The following is a 19,695-nucleotide window of genomic DNA, read 5'->3' as shown; positions in this document are numbered from 1 at the left end:
AGATTCAGCCACTGGGCCTGGATTTGAGTAGCCCTGCTATAGACGAAAGAAAGTTTATACCAGGGGTGTCAAACATAAGGCCCACAAGCTGAATGCAGCCCCCCAAAGCAATTTATCCAGCTCCCTATAATTGGGCTCTCCCAGCGTGAGAATTGGGCACTTTCATATCTTGAAGATAGGAACAAGATTTGCACATTTTTCTCTTCAGTCGTTTGCAGTTAATGAGTTTGTATGTGAGAACCAAGTGCTTATTTCTGGCTATCATCTGCTCAATGATGTCACTTCCAGCCCTCAGCAGGCACCATGAATGCTAACTTTGGCCCTCTGTATGACACAGGCTTGACACCCCTGGGTTATACAGTATGTGAGACATTCTTTTTTGATGTGATGCGAGACTTAAGATGGTGGAGACCCAAGGCAGGTAGATATGTCACAGGTGTAAGGGAGTGGGGGGTATCTGAGTGGCCTGCCTTAAGGTGTTGGGGAGACTACAGGCATATCCATAGAAACCAGGGACGTGTAGTGGGTGGGGAGGCAGGTGAGGCAGAGCCTCCCCACCTGAGTTCTTCAAAAAGCACCGTCGCCATCTTGTGAGGTGCTCAAGCACACTCAACCTACGCGCTGTGTGCGTGGCTTGAGTGTGCTTGAGCATGTCACGCAGTGGCGCTTTTTGAAGAGCTCAGGTGGGGAGGCTCTGCCTCACCTGCCTCCCCACCCACTACACGTCCCTGATAGAAACCTGTTGTGCCTCCTGACCAGGGATGTGCGGTGGGTGGGAAGGCAGGTGAGGGCAGAGCCTCCCCACCAGAGTCCTTTGAAATGCACCACCGCTGTCGTGTGAGGCGCCCAAGCAGAGTGCATGGGTTGTGGGTGCTTGGGTGCCTCACACGACAGCAGTGGTGCTTTTTGAAGGGCTCAGGTGGGGAGGCACTGCCTCACCTACCTCCCCACCTACCACAGGTCCCTGCTCCTGACCCCTGGTGGAGGAGGACGGGAGGAGAAATCATATACTGTGGGGAGAAGTTGACCTAAGGCCCCCTTCAACTGCCAGCCTCCCAGACAGTGGGACAGTTTGAGGAGGAGGCATTGAGCCTCTTCCTCCTCTACACCAAGCAGTGGTGCAGTCCACCTTCACGTTGCTGCCCATGCAGGTGAAGGCACAGTGGCCCAGACCAATGCCAAGGGAGGGGGGGTCTGCCTCAGGTGTTACCTCTCCTCTTAAAAAGCTGTTGCCTCAAACGGGCTCCTGACTGGAACAGCTATGGGAGGCAAGGGCGAAAGGAGGGGCTTTTACCCCATAGCCTTATGGAAAACCCCCACCTTCTCACCCTCACTCCCCCCATTTCCAGAAAGTGGTATCGCCCTCCCTTCCTAGAGGCGGGGGAGCATGGAACGTTCCACCGCGCTGGTGGGGGACACACACCCAGTGCAGCTTCAAAGCGCCAACGGCCACCGGGCGACAGTTGGTGGGCTCTAACGGCCACACTGCGGCTGCGTGGGAGGGGCGCTGGCCTGAGGGAGTTAAGGCGGTGGCGGCGGCGGCGAGGGAGGGGGCAGGCTCGGCCTGGCTCCGCCCCGCCTCAGTCAGTGCCCTTCCTCAGGCATCCCCAAGCCAGCCGCCCTCCTCTCCCCTCGCCCGGGGTGGGGATGCCGCCTCGGGCCCCGTGAGCCCCGCGCCTGGATGCTGCTGATCCCGCCGTCTCTCTCTTGTGTCTCCCTCCCCCTGCAGGCTGCCGCCCCGCCTCAGTCCCCCCCGGCCGCCTCCGAAGGGATGCTGGAGAAACTGGAGCTCGAGGATGAAGGTAAGGGGAGGGGTGGGCTGGCTGGTTGGGGAGCCTCCAGACCCTTTGAGGGGGGGCAGGGGTGTGAGCCTGCCTGCTGCTGCACCCCTCCCTCCAGTGGCTTAGCTGGAGGGGGGCAAAGCACTAGTTCTGCAGGGAGCTTTGGAGGGGTGGGGGGTCTCAGACCCCTTAAGGGGAGCAGGGTGTGATCCTGCCTCCTGCAGCACCCCTCCCTCTAGTGGCATAGCTAGAGGGGGGCAAAGCACTACGTTTTGCAGGAAGCCTCACCATGGACTGGAGTGCAAGTGGCTTCTTCTCCTCCCCTTCGGGGCTATTCTGGGCAGAGGGGGGGAAACAGGCATATACCCTGCCCAGAATGGCCCCGAAGGGGAGGAGAAGAAGCCACTTGCACTCCACTATGAGGCTCCCTGCAAAATTTAGTGCCTTGCCTCCTCAAGCTATGCCACTACCTCCCTTGAAGCGGCCTGGATGTGAGACATCAGGAGGGTTTTTTTGTGCCACTCTCCGTGGCCTGGGAGGGGGTGGGCACACTGATAGCACACACACCACTGTAGCCTCTGTATACAGAGCAATTACCCCTTATCCAGACACCCGCAATCTCTTCTGAAATCCAGACTTTTTTTGTCCAAGGCTTGTCTCCTGCGGTGTAAATGCTGGAAGGTCTTGTGCTCATTCCTACTTACAGAGTAGGTACAGGCTGTCAGTTTTGTTTTCTGTGTTGTGGACCTGTCCAGACCATATGGGTAATGGGGGGGGGGGGGAAGGAAGCAGTTCTCATTATATTTATGCAGTTGTTCCGCAACCCTGACAAATCCAGGCACCTTCCTGTCCCAGTGAGTCTGGATAAGGGATACTCAACCTCTACACAGTGCTTTTAGAAAAGAGAATGAACCTATCCCAAGGGGTTTATCTATAAAGGGAGAGAAATGAGACAGGGACAAGCTATTGCAGTGCATTCTGTAGCCACCAGGTCAAAGTATGTAGTAGGATAATCACAGGAATGTTCCATGCATCCAATGTAGATGTGGGGGAAAATGACCTTTTTGCTCAGCTAAGTTAGAATAGACAGCCTCAGTCCTGCAGTATGTGGTGACGGTAATGAAGGCTGCAGCCCTATACAAGCTTTCTTGGAACATGGTCTTGTTGAACATACTGGGACTTCTGAGTAGGCACATATAAGATTGTACTGTTAATTGTGTCTGTTTGTACAGCTGCATTGGTGTATATGGCACTGTACGGCAAAAAAGAGAAGCCCTTGGACCCGGCTCCTGAGAGCTTACCATCTAAAATAGTTATTCCATTATGCTAGTGGAGAACGTTATTGATTGATTGATCGATCAATCATATGGCATATAATAGATGAACTTATATATCAATTAGATTAGCCTAGGTCAAATGTCAATATCCAGTTCATCCAGCTATTCAAGGACAGAGTTGCCTTCATTGGAAAAAGTCAGACCGTGGGCCAGTATACACCCTCAGTTTGAGCCAGACACAATGTAGTATATGGTTTGGTGGGAGAACCCGCAATCACACTGTGGGGTAGATACTAGCCCCCTTTAAAATATTGAGTCCTGACTCACACCATGTAGGGTACGGATCCTGTTCAGCGTTTTCCAGTGCTGTCGAGGTAAGTTGAAACCTGGCACCTTAAGTGTAGGATCATCTATATATCTACCCATTTCTGGGCTTTAATGCTGTAATGATTGTATTTAGGTATATAGTGGCTGAATTTTAGTAGATGTAGCTTTTCTTCTCTGCATTGTTGTGACATGGCAAGCTACACTTGATTTAAAAAAAATCCTAGTCTAAAGATTGATGCCATGTGCTCTGACTTCCATGGCAGTAATTCACTCTGCTAGATACCCTTTCAGTACCTTCCCCATTTTCTTTTACCTGTTCAGCACACTCTTGTGGAAAATGGCTAATCTGATAAGTTGTATGAAACTGAGACCAGGAACAGGTACAGAAATTGCTTATGTGATGGGTTTGGGGCAGTTAGTTGCATGGGCTGCAGTCAGCCCCATAGAACTGACTCTTGGTCATACTGAAATGACCCACCACATCAGTAACAAGGTGGTTCCTCAAGAACAGTACATATTTCCATAGACTAGATGCGTGCGTCCTTTAGTCTTGGTAAACAGACAGCTCCACAGTACCATAAATTCCCCTCAGTGACTAGCCCCTTTGTCTTGAATGCACTCCAGAATAACACTGGTTTACATGGTTGTGTAAAAAATCCACTGAACTGGCAAACCGCTTTGTGAACTTTTAGTTGAAAAGCAGTATATAAATACTGTTAATAATAATAATAACCTGCCACATGCAGCCCTTGGAGATCTTGAAATAGTGTTTCTGGAGTATGCATAGGCCATCTAGACAAGCCACCCATTTTAATCAGCCTTCTTAGAGGGATAGCTCATACCAATGATGCCAAATCAAAATTATGAAAAAGCAATTCTTCTGGAGATGTGATGTTGACATAATGTTCTGCCAGATTCCCAATCCAAGCCTCACTTAGGGAACTTATGCCCACTCTAAGCTAACTAGCTCCCCTTTCGTTCCCCAACAATGGCCCCAGTTCTCTACAGCAGTACTGCTAGACTCCACCACCAGGGTAGCTTGTCTGTTTAAACTGCAGGGATCCCTCCTCGTAGTTCCTAAGGCAGCAGTCCTTCCAGGTATAGCAGCACACCTCAGCTCTCCACAACCTGTTCGAGTAGTCCCTTAGTCAGTCCATTACTGAGCCAGATAATCAGTTAGCTAGAAGGTCAGTCCACAAGGCAGAGCCGTAAGTCAACAGTCCAGTAGGTTAAGTCAACCGTAAGTTAAGTTGGTTATGCCCAGCCATAAGTCAACAGTCCAGTTAGCCACAAAGTCAGAGTATCCAGGCCAAAGTCCAGTCAATAAACCAAGTCACAGTCCTAAGTTAGATTTCAGGTAAGTAAGTCAAATCAGAGTATCCAAGCCAAAGTCAATAAGCCTAGTCAGTCTCCTCTCCAACCTGCACTCCTTCTACAACCCACACCCACTTCCTGGCCTCAGGTGCTCCTTATATCCTTAGAGAGCTCATTGCCTCTAGTGGCTGCAGCTGTGCAGCACAGCCTTTGCTGAAAGGCCAGGTCTTAACTCTTAAAGGGGCCACTGCAGACACCACATTCTACCTCCTCACCAGATCTTCTGTGGTTCCAATACACATAATGGATAGTTATTGTGTTCTGATGGACTGTGATGTTCTGGAATAAGGGTCAGTGAGTTAAAATAAGGGTCATCTGGCACCCTTAGCGTTACCCTTTAAAGCCCTTTGGGAGTAGGCAGTCTTGCTGAGTAGAGACTCTTTCATGTACAGCCTTGCAGAAATAGTACTCAAAAAGTGAAGCAAGTGTGTGTATCAAGCCTGGTAAAGCAAGCTGCCCTAGAGCACAAATGCTTTTCTAGAAAGCCTTGTAAAACAAATGTGTCCCTTCTTCTGGCTTAACAGTGCCCATCTTGTTCAACATAGGTGCGGCAAGGTTAGGGAACTAGAGAGTTGCTTATACCGTGTTTCCCCAATAATAAGACACTGTCTTATTATTATTTTTGGACAGAAAAACACCAGAAGGCTTATTTTCAGGGGAGGGCTTATTTTAATGAACATTGACAGCAATTTTAATAAACAGGTAAATGTGAACAAATCATGCCCCCTGAGTTCTTCTTTTATCCTCCATCATGCCCCCTGAGTTCTTCTTTTATCCTCCATCATGCCCCCTGAGTGCTTATTTTATCCTCCATCATGCCCCTTTTATCCTCCATCATGCCTCCTGAGTTCTTCTTTTATCCTCCATCATGCCCCTTTTATCCTCCATCATGCCTCCTGAGTTCTTCTTTTATCCTCCATCATGCCCCTTTTATCCTCCATCATGCCTCCTGAGTTCTTCTTTTATCCTCCATCATGCCCCCTCACTCCCGCTTACATACCGGGTTTTTATGTTGTCCTGCCTCAGCTCTCCTCCGCGGCACTGCTCTCAATGGCGCCAGCAAGCAAATCACTGGGGAAGAACAGGATGACGCGCTCACTGCTGCAGCTCTGATTGGATGCAGCTCGGAGCACGGCGTGCGTTTCACCCGGGGGGGACGGGACGGTGCATACAGAGGGTACCGTAATGTAGCGTGTAGCGCAGGGGATCACCTTCACTACAGTAGCAATCTCAATAGGGCTTATTTTCGGGGGAGGGCTTATTTTAGAGGAATCTTACACAGTAAGGGGAGGGCTTATTTTCGGGATAGGTCTTATTATTGGGGAAACACGGTAGTATTGAGTTAAGAGATGCTGTTGAAGTTGTAGCACAAGAATTGGACGTTTCTTGTGCCCTGAAAAAAAGAAGTTCATGTTTAAAGAGATATAAGGATATTATAGCTTGCCACAACTGGGAGGGGTGTGGAAAGAAGGTAAACAGTTTTCTGTAGCAATTCAGAAACTGGCTGCTGGCTTTACGTCTCTGGTGCAGTCATCCTGTCCCATTGTCTTGGGGAATTGGGATATACCTTCTGCTGTTAAAAGCAAGCTTCAAAACCTGACTTTAAATGAGATCTTTTGGGGACTAGTTTGGTGTGTTTTGGAAGTGTTGTCCATTTGCTTTGATGGAAGCTGTAATGTTTGTTCTTGCTTTCAACGTAGATTTGGGATAGCCTGTATAAATTTGGTATGGACTGTTAGGCAAGAAGCCTGTAGTATGCATTTCTTATTAACACACTAGACCGCCTACATTGTTACTGAAAGTTTTTTAAAGGCTACATCCTTACCTGGAAGTAAGTTCCATTGAAGTTAGTGTGGTTTACTTCTGTGTAGATATACATAGGATTGCACTGTAAATGATTTAATGTGACCAGTTGAAGTTCACATTGTTTTTGATAAAGTTCACTTTTTAATAAGATGGCTAACTTTAACAAATGCTTTTTGTGTTTATGCTCATAGCTGACCTTTTATCAAAATGTATCTTTCACAAAGAAGCCTTTTTTTCTTTTTCCCAGCACTGTTTATTGGACTCTTAGGAACTATGAGCAACATGAATTTTAAAGAAAATACTAACTTGTCCAAAGAGTTTTTTCTTCTTCATTAACAAAAAACCAACACATTGCTATGTATGTTTAGATATTTTTCTACAATTTCCTTTGAAATACAAGGTGAACTTGGATGGACATGGGAAGATTTTTGCAGTCCTCTCTTAATGAAATAACATGTTAAAATATGTTTGATTCTTGGACCACCTCATGAAAGACGAGCCTAATTTCTGAAGCCAGCAACTTCCATAGTGGCATAAGAGATCAAACAGACTGATTTTGATGTGGATCTTGCCTTGAAATTATTGCAGGAATTCCACTTCTCTGAGAGAAATCTATGAGAATCAACAGCACTTCTGCTTTGGTGGTGGTCACTACTTATGGATTACTTTTTTGCAATAGCTGTACATATCTATGTCAGCTTAGACCAGTGCTTTAAAGATGCTAACACTTCTCATTCTGAACTTTGGCTTCTTTTTACAATGTCAAATGTGTGATAAAGTAATAAATGGACATAGACAGCTGTTGCTGGGGCTTGAACAGTCTTGAAAGGACTGCAAAGAACATACTGTGTGGCAGTTAAGCTTTTCATTTCTATTAGATGCTAATAAAACAAAATATGGTGCAAGCTAAATTGAGGCTTTTGCCAAAGGTGTCTTGCCACAGTTGTGATAAGGCTGGGTAAGATGCATTTTCCATATCCAGCTTTTCCCTGTTGGTTGCACAGCAACCCAGGATATTTGGGGTGGGGAGAGATGACCCAGTGGGTTTGGTTGTGAACTAATATGTACACTGTTACCTAGGGGTTTCGTGGTTACCTGGAATTTACATTGGAGATGGAACTATTATGTTGGCTCATGGCAAAAAATATTTACCTTACTTATGGTTGCCTTTTTTGCAAGAAACAAAATGAGCTTGTTCCTGAATGAGAGGGAAACAAAAGGTGCTGGATCCCAGCTCAAGGGGATTCATCTGCTGTTTTCTCCCTGTCCCCTCCTTGAATACCGCTGTTCATTATCAAATTGATGTTTGCTTGCAAGTCTAGCCGTTGTATGATGGGGAATGAAATGTATAGTCCTCGGTAAGATTTTTACAATCTGATGATTTGTGGGTTATACACTTTTACTCAGGAGTAAGGTAGGCTTCCAGTTTTTGTGCCCTGACTCCAGCAAGAGAGCTACAATGCCCTCTTTGCTAATTTTAAGAGATGCCTCTTCCTATGTGAAAGTAGGCACTTGCTTCCTTAATTCACTAAGTGCCTGCTGCTTTCCCAAGTGGCAGAGTAGTTAAGAAGGATGAATGAAAGAGTGCTCTGGAATAGAAATGATGCAAATGACGTGTGCCTGCAGTGGGAAGAGTTGACTTCCTGGATATAATGGAATAATTGTGTCCAGGTAGAGGGCTCCTCGTTTGCCCCTGTCTCCTAGTACTTAGGACTTGTCATTTCTGGGAGGGTGGTGGGACACATACCCCCTTCATGAGTGGTGGTATCAGCTACTTCAGGGCATTGATAACCGTGTGTACAAGTGTGCACGCATGCAGATGACCCTTGCTTTCTATAGTACGCTAATATTTTAATGCAATAATATTTTGAACATTTCCTTGGATTTAGACTTAAAAAAACATGACTTCATGGCATTGATAACCGTGTGTACAAGTGTGCGCACATGCAGATGACCCTTGCTTTCTATAGTACGCTAGTATTTTAATGCAATATTTTGAACATTTCCTTGGATCTAGACTTAAAAAAAATGACTTCTTTTTCTTTGAATACTTTTGAAAGCCTCTTAAGAAACCAAAATACCTTCTCACAACAGATAAATACATCAGTCATATTTTTCTGTGATGTATAAAATGTAGAAAATTGTGTTTTAACTCACTACACATGATGGGCAAACTTTTTAAAATTAAACTTCCTAGTGTGATTATGAAAATAAGAATTGAAATATGTTTTAACTGAGGAACACGTTATTGCCATACTTGGAACTGTTGACACAAGTAGTATTGTAGCATTGTTATGATGAGATCTGTGGGTGAAAATGGGGTGAATCATTCTAGTTCTGCTGCCCACCAGGATTCTAAGTGCAGTAGCTAGCAAGTTCTGGGAAATGGAGAGGAGGTGTTGTATTTATTTATTTTGAGTCCATTCTTCTGCCTGGCCATCCTGTTGAGCAATTGCCTAATTTTGAGTGCATGAAGCTAGTGGTAGGTGATTAAGACAGGGTAGGGGTTCTGTTGGTGTTGATCTCCCCCCAGCTTATATTTCTGTAGGATTTTAACATCTAACCTGAGGCATGTGGTGCTTCTCCCCCTTGTGGCTCAGAATTTCATGGGCCTGTCTCTGGTGCTATACACATAACAGGACAGATATTCAGTTTGGTATGTCTGATCAGTAGAAAGGGGATCTGCAGATGGGGGAGGCTAAATTAATTCCTTGTTATGGATAGATCCTCACTTGGTAGAATTTAGGCTTTATGTACCTTCAAAACTCCACAGGATGTGTGGCCTGTTAGAAAGACCTGCCTCTCCCACCAAAGACTGATGGCTCCTTGGGAAAGGAGCAGAAGCTGTAAGTTTTAGTGCTTCACCCCTGGAGACAGATCAGTGTGGCGTCCAGAACAGGAAAAACCCTTACAGCAGAAGTACTGGTGTTCATAGCTAGACATTTTCCAAGGGGCCCAGTCTGTGATGCTAGGCTTTCTCCACCCCAAGCCATACAGTAGATACAGTACTGAAGGGATTCTATATGGAACTTGAGCTTGGTAGAAAAGCATAAGCTTAATGTGTAATAGTCAGAAATTAAATTTGAACTCTCTGGTTTTTCATATTGCTTTCTTCTGGGAGAATAAAGAGACACCTTTACTCTCTGTCTTGGGTGATAGTTCACTCAAGTGACTGGTACGTGGGCCAATACCTCATTAAAGTAACTGACTCATGATGCCCTAGGAGTCCTTTTTGTTGACCCTACCACCACTACATTCCATCCCCCTGTGCCTTCCACTTGCTGCTAGTTATTTTTGCAACAGGCTTTAGCTTGTCCCTGTCCCCGTCCCCATCCCAGTCCCCCTGTCCAAATCATGGTAGTCACACAGCTTGTCACACTAGCAGTATTTAGAAGGTGTTGTGAGGTCTTTTAATCTTTGGGACCTCTCACGGAAGGTGGTGCTGTGGTAGCAAGACTGTGGCTAAGTCACAAACATTTGGCAGTGGTGAGAAGCCTCCCAACTTACTCTGGGGAACTTTGTGAACACAGCAGGAAGAAAACACACCCTCACCTCAGATAACTAGTAGGAGGGTTGAGGGATGGCTGAAGCAGTTGCAATTTGATGAATAAAAGCTGTTGGAATTGGTTCTGGCAGCATCACAGAACAATGGAGATCATTGCACAGAAGTTCTTGTGTGGTTCCTGTGCCTTTTAAGAACAGCTTGACAGATTGGAGTATCTGATACTGGTTTCCCCTTCTCTGCACCGCCATGACATTTCTGAAAAGTGGAACTGAAAGACATAAATTGCTTGTGTATGGGTTCTGATAATATTCAGTTAGAACCTGAATTCATATAGGGCCATTTACAATTGTGAATGCTTTTTGCAACACCTTGGCAATTATTACTGAAGTAGTATGCTGCAATTGTTGTCTCTGTTTTCAGTTCTGCAGACAGATGGGCAAGGAAGATAGCTGTGTGAAAGTGACTTATTTTGAATTGCACAGAATAATTCCATAGGAGAGCTGAAAGTACAGCAAGGCTTAGCACAAGCCTAGATGCAACATGTGCCTCAATGGTCAGAGGATAATGTAAATACCTGTTAACAACCAGAATTTGTCAAATTCTTTGTAGAAAATAAAATTTCTTAATTCTTGTCTGAAGAAAATGAGTCAGGTGATCTGATGTCTCCTTCATAGATGATGAGTATTGTTTGAAAGGGGATAGGCAGTGGGCTACAGTATAGACGTTGCTATAGAGAGAACTATCTGGTACAGGGAGCCCCCATATCTGTGAATTCCATAACTGTAGATTGGATCTATAGCCCCCTCCAGTGGCGAGGGGAGCTCTGCTCCCCTCGCTTTCGGACAGCTTTCCTGAGCCTCTTAATGCCTTATAAGGCATTAAAAACATCACTTCTGATTTTTTGAAAAAAAAAAACACAAGTCATGTGTTTTTTACTTTCAGAGTCAGTCTGAGCCCGGAGGAGATCACTGATAGGTGTACATGGTCTCTTCTGAGCTCAGAAGACCCTCTGGGGCTCCCCTTGGCTGTGGACGGTGGGGTGGCATTCACCCATATCTACAGCTTCCCTTAACTGCGGGGGGTTCCAGAATGGAACACCTGTGGATACAGGGGTACACCTGTATAGTTCTTGGAAAGTTAAAGACTTTCTTAAACTTCAGTTGATGTGAATCTTAAAACCTGAAGGAGAGAAAAATTTGTTTAGAATGTGATGGTCTTTTATGCACTTTAGTTCAGGATTGTCTTTGAGGTGTTTATTTCTGACCTGTGAAGTCACTTGTAGCATGCAAATTTCATTTCATTATGCTGCTGGGGTTGAAGTCTGAATAGGTGTTTCTCTTTTTAAACAGAAGGAATTATCTGCCCATATTGGGTGGAGAAGTGTAGAGATCTTGTTTTTGTATTTTGGCTTTGTTTCCATAAGTAAGTTTAAATAATTACTAGAAATCTTGCTATGAGCTTCCCTCCAGAAACCCCTAAGTTAAAGCTTAGCTCTAAAGAGTACTGTATATAGAATTGTAGAGTTGGAATGAACCTACAAGATCAGCTTGTCCAACCCCCTGCCAGTAGCAGGAAATTCCCCTAGAGCACGGGTTGGCAACCTGCTGCTCTAGAGCCGCATGTGGCTCTTTCGGCTGCGGCTCCTCCAGGTGAAAGTGGCAAAGGGGTTAACAGGAGGCACCTGTGTTGGGAGGGCAGGCTACTTCCCTCAGTCCCCTGAGCTCACTGCCCTCCTCTCTCTTCACCACCACCTGCTCCACATTGGTTTCCCTTTTCAATTTTGCCCGCTCTGCAGGCTTAAGCTCCCTGTTTTTCCCTTCCCCAACTCTCCAGCAGGCTCAGCCAATCAGCATCCAGCAGGCTCCTGGCTTTTTCTGTTGGAATGGCTCAGGGCCCTTCACTGGCTGACCACCAGCCAATCCTGAGCTGCCCTCCTCCTCAGCCATTGCAAGCCCTTGCAGCCCGCCTTTCCTTGAACAGGTCCCCACTCAGTGCAAGGAGAGGCTTTTCCTCCACAGCAGAGGAGACATCCTGTGTGTCTACTCAGTAGTAAGCCCCATTACAGCAGATGAAGCTTACTCCCAGGAAAGGGTGCCTGGGATGGCAGTCTTGGAGCCTGCTCAAGGCCAAGCGCAAGGACGGGTGAGTGGGAGCTTGTGCAGGTCTGTTCCAGAGTAAGCCCTGATGTAGTACCTGGGCTACTCCCAGGAAGGTGTGGAGGGCTGTAGCCTCAGCCTCCTCCTGTGCAGGTCTACTCACAAGTAAGCCCCACTGTAGTCAGTGAGGCTTCCTCCCAGGAAGGTGTGGAGGACTGCAGCCTTAGCCCCGTCCTATGCAGGTCTACCTACAAGTAGCCAGTGAGGCTTCCTCCCAGGAAAGTGTGGAGAGGACTGCAACCTGAGAGCTCCAACCAACTTGTCTGCTCAGAAGTACCGTTGTAGCCAATGGGGCTTACTCCCAGGATAGTGTGGAGAGGGTTGCAACCTGAGTGAGGGAGTACAGGCAGGCAGGGCAGAAGCTGGCCTGTGGCTGCCCCACTCTGGCTTCTTCTCTTCCCCACCTCTGGAGTCTGTGTCCTTTTTTCCTTCCAGCAGGGTGCCTCTGGAAGGTGGGGGGAGTTCTTTAGTATCCATGTAAGATAAGCAGATGTCATAACCGCCATACGTATTGGAATCCTGGAAGATCTGGTGAGGAGGTAGATGTGGTGTCAGCAGTGGCCCCTTTAAGGGTAAGGCCTGGGCATCCAGCAGAGTGTGCTGCACAGCTGCAGCCACTTGAAGGCAATAGGGCCCTCAGGAATTTTCCACTTGAAGGCAATAGGGCCCACAGTGGCTGCTGTGCCCAAGACCTGCTGAGGACCAAGGGGCTGCTGTAGTGGTGGGAGGCTGCTGGCAGGAGAGGGCACCTCTGCAGGTTGAACAGGCGAGCTACTCTGGAGGTGGGGTCCAGCAGGACTACAGGGCAGAACCAGGGTCATTTGTTGGGAGAAAGAAGGGGAGCTAATTTGCTTAAAGTGGGCATAATTCTCCAGGCAGAGAATGGCCTTGGAATCAGGCAAAATACCATAGAGGGCCAGGCGTCTGAAAACACAGGACAAGAATATATGACAAAACTAACTAAAAGCTACAAGAGGGGGCTAAAATGGGACCTATAAGAGCATAAAGGTAAAAAAAAAACTATATATGCAGTATTATCTTCATTTTAGATGTCAAAAGGGTTTTGTGGCTCCTGAGGTTTTTTTTCCTCTGGAAAATGGGTCCAAATGGCTCTTTGAGTGTTTAAGGTTAGACCCCTGCCCTAGAGCATCTCCAGCTGGTACCTATCAGGCCTCTGCTTGGAGATTGCCAGTGAAGGAGAATCCTCCACCTCCCTCAGCAATCTTCCACTGCTGAACTGCCCTGACCATTAGGAATTTCTTCCTGATGTCCAACTGGAATCTCTTCTCTTGCAGTTGAGAACAAATTTGTCCCTTCTTCCATATGACAGCCCTTCAGATATCTGAAGAGTGCTATTGTATCCCCTCTCATCCTTCTCCAGGCTGAACATACAAGTTCCCTCGACCTTTCCTCATAGGGCTTGTTGGTGGATATAGGGCCAACTGCTAGCCATTCTGTGTGTGTGTGTGTGTGTGTGTGTGTACATGCATGGGGGGTGTTGGTGGAGAAGAGCTTAAATCACAGATCTGTATCATAGCTAGATCACATTATTAAACTAATTGAGAGAAATATTGCTACCAAAGTTGTCCTACCTAAATCTACTTTCATTTCCATTCTGTTCATTTCTTCCTTGAAGTCTGGTGGAGTGCCAGGTTAACAAATGGTGAGCAGGACTCGAGGTGAGAATCTAGAAGGGAAGCATCCCTATTCCTTTAAGGCACGGGTCTCCAAACCTCGGCCCGGGGGCCAGATGTGGCCCACAGCCAGCCTCAATCCGGCCTCCGGCCAGCCTCTTGTCCCCTGAAAGCCTCTGGCCCACTTGGTCAAGCATGACTGGAACTGTGCTCTGGTTGCATCTGGAGGGTGTTCTAAGGGCCAGAGAGGTTGAATGAATGAGCCTATTCATTTATTCACTCATCTAAGTTCCATCTCTAATTTATATAAATTTTATATTTAAATTTTTTTCTGGCCCTCAGCACCGTTCCAGATATTTGATGTGGCCCTCTGGCCAAAATGTTTGGAGACCCCTGCTTTAAGGCCTTGTAGAGAGTGGAGCCCTGGTAAGCTAGGGGCTGGTGGCAGCTGAAAAATGAACAGAGATGTTGGGATCCCAGGTCAGGAAGTTCAAAAACAGCACGTTTATGTCTCGTGAATTTGGAAAGTAAGTACATGTATGTGAAACTTACAGGAATATCTGCAAACAAACCCAGGTTCCCGTCCCCCCAATGTAAAATCTTTTGAGTAAAACAAAAGCTTCTAGAATCAGTGTGTGTGCGCGTGTGTGTTTTGTTAAATAGGAGATCTTTAAGCCATTTTTGCCCAACATTACACATATACAACAGGGGTCAAATTGTACATCTGTGGGCTGGGCAGAAATGGATTAACATGGTGCATTTTTACAGATATTAAGTGACTGACATTCATTATAAAGAAGGAAGATCAAATTGCATTAGGGTTTTTACAAGAAACTAATTGTTGCCCCAGTCTGAGCACAACATAATAGGCTACAATGGATAATCAAATGAAAGAGATACTGGGCTTAATCCTAACCCACTTTCCAGCATCGACATAAGGTAAGGGAGCAGCTCCGAGGTAAGGGAACAAACATTCCCTTACTTTGAGGAGGCCTCCACGAATGCCACCCAACTGCAGGATACAGCACACGTCCCATTGGCACCGCTATGCCAGTGCTGGAAAGTTGGTTAGGATTTGGGCCACTGTCTCTTTTATGTACTATAAGGTGTAGCTGCGAAAAAATTGTGGATTTGAACTTGTAGATTTTGATTTATTGGTAGCGTGACAAATCTGTAACTTCGTGTTTTTAGAAATTGATGTAATCTAAAGAGACTTCAGGGGAAGAAGAGCAAGTGAGAGCAACTTCTGTTTTTAGATCAGTTAACAGTATTCTCAACACAATTGTTTGTTCTAAAGAGCTGACACCTGTGTCTTGTTTTCATCCCATTGGTATTATGATTTTTGTATGTGGGTGCTTATTTGGAGGTGGACATACTTTCTGTTCCTAGCTTGCAATCTTTCCTGTACTCTTGGTCTGTGTATAGCCTTGCATTAGACTTCTGTTGGCCCCACTAAGTGGTGGCCTAACTTGTGTAGCCTTAAACTGCTTTCAAATTTAAGAGCTTTGTGAAGACCTGTCACTGTAAATAAGTCTCTTGAAAGGCTAAGTAAACATGCATTATTTGACTCCCTTTTAGCTAGCTTGGTCCACTGCCACCATTTATCCTTTAACTTGCAGTTCATGCTCTGTAGTGCTTATGTAAATATGGCATGATGCTGCTCTTCCTTCCCCCCCCCCACCTGAATAAAGCAGTGAAGCAGTATTTGCAAGTTTTTAGTACTTTACAGCTTATGAGGAAGAAGTAGTCAGAGGGGTTGTTTGGATGGAGCCCCCATCCACTTTTTTTGCACTAGACTGTGAAATAGGCTGTCTGGTACAATGGGGACCAGAGAACAAAGGTTCAGCCATCACCTCCATAACCCTGGCTGTTTAGTTCAGGGATATGCCCCCCCCTGCTTTTCAGTGGACAGCAACCTCTGTTGCTAAGCAAGGAGTTACTGCTTGTCTTGAGACTTGTTGAAGGTCCCCACACCCTGGAATTACAAACGAACTCTGAGGAATGAAACGGAAACACACAGTTCCAAGTCTCCTTCCCTTGCACTGGGCTGCCTGGGCTGCCTACAATGGGGGCTTCACGTGTTAATGATGAGGTGATTGCAATGACTTATGAGTGGCATGTTTTCTTTGTGCCAGTAACTTTTCTAGTGGTTTTGACTTGTCATGGGTACACTTATTTGGAGAATTTGGCTTACCAAGTTTCACAGTCGTGAAGTGGTGTAAGGAAGTCTTGATTGTGAAATGGGTGAAGCTACAACAAACCTGGTCTGGATATTGTATTACTGTGTATACGTTCCACAAACCCACAACACTTTCAGAACAGGAAATGTGATTATGTAGATAAACAGAAGCTTATCCTGATCATCAGTGATAGAAAAGAGAAAATATGGTGGGGACTTTGAATCAAAATAGCTGGTTAGCATAAGTGTGGTGTATTCCCTTCAATCTGCTCAAATTGGCTACAAGTCTACCTGCTGACTGTTGCTTAAATATTATTATTACTATTAACAGTATTTATATACCGCTTTTCAATAAAAAAATTCACAAAGCAGTTTACAGAGAAATCAAATAACTAATGGCTTCCTGTCCCAAAAGGGCTCACAATCTGAAATATATAAAAGTACACCAGCAGACAGCGGCTAGAAAAGACACTGCTGGGGTGAGGAGGGCCAGTTACTCTCCTCTGCTAAATAAGAGGAGCACCCACTTGAAAAACTTATAATGTATAACCCACTTACAGTGTATATAAAATATCTGAAAACATCTTAAATGCATTAAAGGAGAGTATTGCATAACTATTCTAAGGATAAGTTCTATTATGCAATGTCTTGAATGTGGCTCTCTATGGGATACCCATTGCCTACAGCACACTTGTCTTCATGTTGTTCTTAAGAACAGACCGGTTGAGATTGGGTCTACCCATCCTTCAGAAGGATGTAATAGAATAGGCTGGCCTGTGCTTCAACAGACTGTACTTGCCTCTCCTCACCATGTAAAAGTAAACAGTAGAAAGCTAGTGCAACAGTAAGGTCTGTTGTGGTGATTTTTCTGTTTTCAGAGAGTCTTCCCAGTCTTTAATACTGAGAAGCCTCGCACATGTGATCCCCTGCTTGCAGTTCACTGGATTAACTTGGCTGAATCTATAGAAATTCATATAAATGTGTAGCTCTTCTATGTTGTCTGGCAACTGACTTAAATTGTCAATGAGCAGAATGCAGTGGTTCTCGAATCTTCTCTCTTCATGACCATACACTTGACATTCTTACTTGTACTACTTCTTAGTCTAGAAGCAGTACACTTACATTTATCTTTAAAATGTCTTGCAGGTTTGCAACAGCAAAAAGTTGACTGCAGATGGCATGAAGTGGCTGACATCTCTGGTCATCCCTGGAACAATTTTACACTTTAATTTAAAAAGGAAATATGTGTTAATGCAGAGATACCTGTATAAAATATATGGGTTTATGAGGCATTTTCAAATTGCAGAATAGCCAAAACATCTGAGTCATGGGGAAAGGAGGGTCAAGATTGATGTTCTTTCTTTAATATTCTCTCCGTCTTTGTCTTAAGAGTATAATCTGTATTTCTTTTTGTGGACTTGCATGGCGCACCAACTGCCTTTCAGTCATTTATGGTAATGAACTTCTATGTCTGGAGATTTTCTTCTGTCTCTTGAATGTGATAGCTTATTTATTAGGAAATGTCTTTTAACATGAAATCTATATATAGCAAAGACTTCATGCAAGCAAGACATGAAAGATTGCTGTAATTTTTGGGTTGCTGCATAAAGAGGTCGGAAGTATTTTTGTCCTTGTAATTCTGTTGCATTTATCACTGCGTTAGCAGATGTGTAGATATTTTGTAAAATCACTTGGTGCCTTTAAGAAAAGCCCTGCTAAATCAGTTCAAATGCCCATTTAGACTAGTACTGCTCTTCCACTTGTGGCCAATCAACTGCCTGGGAGCAGCCCACAAGCAGGACAGAAGGCATTTGCTCCTGTCTTTGCTCCCTGCAGCTGTTATTCAGAGGCTGACTGCTGCTGGACCCAGTGATTTGTTAAATCTTTAGTTTGGCACTACATTCTAAATCAGGTGTCAAACATAAGGCCAAGCATTTTATCTTTCCTCCCGATAGTTGGGCTCTCCCAGCACTACCAACACATGGGTAGAAGCAGGCTGTGAAGTGACACATGGGCAGAAGTGGCACTCCTGTAAGGATGGTGCTAGTAAACTGGCCCACCTCACCCCAGCAGTGTCTGTTCTAGTGGCTGTCTGCTGGTGTTCTTTTGCATCTTTTTAGATTGTGAGCCCTTTTGGGACAGGGAGCCATTAGTTATTTGATTTTTCTCTGTAAAAATCAGAGAAACAGCTTTGTGAACTTTGTGTAAACAGCTTTGCGTAAACAGCTTTGTGAACTTTAGTTGAAAAGCGGTATATAAATACTGTTAATAATAAAGCCCAATTATCATGTGGCCCACCGTTTCAACAGTTCTGAGGTGTCACTGCTGAAAGGGTGGCTTGCATGGTAAATGGCACTCTCATCACTGCCCTATCAGCAGTGCTGCTTCTACTGAGGCGCTAAGAAAGAAAAATCAAAGGAGGCATTAGAAGGCAGGAAATTGTATGGGGGAAGAGGTAGACAAAAATCGGTGAGAAAATAAATCATACAAGTTACCCTTTCAGCAGTGCTGCTTCTGCTGAGTTGTACTTACTTTGCAGAGCACCCCTTGGCTGCTGAGCTGTGATAAAATACCTTGGCAGAAGCGGTGCTACTGAAGGAGCAGCCCACATGATAATTGGGCTCTGCTATGTCTTTAAAAGATTTGCATATTTTCTTCTGTCATTTGCAGCTAACCAGTTCTTAACTGAGGAAAAAAGTGCATATTTCTGGTCATTACCTGCTTAATGATGTCACTTCCAGCCCTTGGCAGGCACCATTAATGTTATTTGGATTGCTGTATGAAACAAGTTTGATGCCCCTGCCCTAAAACCTCATCCCCTGTTCCACCCATTTGACTCACTTCTTTAGGCTCTGCCCCAAGAGGGTCAGTTCAGGCACATTTATTTCTCTTTGTCTTCTGTGGTGAAGACCAACTCAAACAACTTGTTCAGATTTTTAGCAATTTTCTGTATAAGTTTCTGCTTTATTCCCTCATTATCTAATGGTCTAACTGCCTCCCTGGCAGGTTTCCTGCTTCTAATGTATTTAAAGAGATTTCTATTGCTTGCCTTCCTGTTTTTAGCCACGTGCTCCTTGTATTCCTTCTTTGCATTCGTTATTGTCAGCTTACATTTTTTTTTTTGCCAGACGCGAAATAACCTTGTAGGGATACCTATTGCCGTAAGGAATTAAGGCGTTTTAATTTCCAGATATGACTGGAAGTTATATTAATGTTAAAATTGGGAACTCCTGTTTCTACTTACAAGTTGTTTCCTTCTGTGGTGTTAAAACAGGAAGAGTTCTAACAAGTGTCTGTACCATGAAGGCTCCAATATTATACCAACGTGTCGCAAAGATTTCTAAACTGAAGGAGAAAGCAATGTCAGGATTCGAAGGATTGTGCCATTCCACACATGTCTTTTGTACAGCACCCCCTTCAGAACAAAACAGGATGTTTCAAAAAGAGTCTGATATGGCATTGGAGATGATCTGGTTTACTTGGCAAGTCTTTCTTTTTCAGTCAGCTTTAAAAAAAATAATAATTCTGGTCTGCTTTCTTGCCTGTGTATGGAATTTGATAATTAGTGTTAACATCTATGAATCTTGCATGTTCTCTTTTGTCTTGTAACCACCTAGAGTAGACTTAATATAAACTTTAATGAGCTTGATTCTGCT

The 19,695-nt window shown here is 45.0% G+C and overlaps 1 protein-coding gene across 3 annotated transcripts in view; it reads left to right on the top strand.

The window, feature by feature from the left end:
- PRKAG2 (protein kinase AMP-activated non-catalytic subunit gamma 2) overlaps nt 1-19,695 on the top strand; it is a 235,492-nt gene that overhangs the window by 186,158 nt on the left and 29,639 nt on the right. For all 3 annotated transcript variants that reach the window (XM_066626921.1, XM_066626920.1, XM_066626922.1), the window contains one exon: nt 1,730-1,802. In XM_066626921.1, the coding sequence (XP_066483018.1) occupies nt 1,730-1,802 (73 nt within the window). The remainder of the gene's footprint in view (nt 1-1,729; nt 1,803-19,695) is intronic.

This window comes from Tiliqua scincoides, chromosome 5 (genome assembly GCF_035046505.1).
Source record: "Tiliqua scincoides isolate rTilSci1 chromosome 5, rTilSci1.hap2, whole genome shotgun sequence".
NCBI lineage: Eukaryota > Metazoa > Chordata > Lepidosauria > Squamata > Scincidae > Tiliqua > Tiliqua scincoides.
The sequence above is the reverse complement of the archived record's forward strand: the minus strand, read 5'-3'. Positions and strand labels throughout refer to the sequence as shown.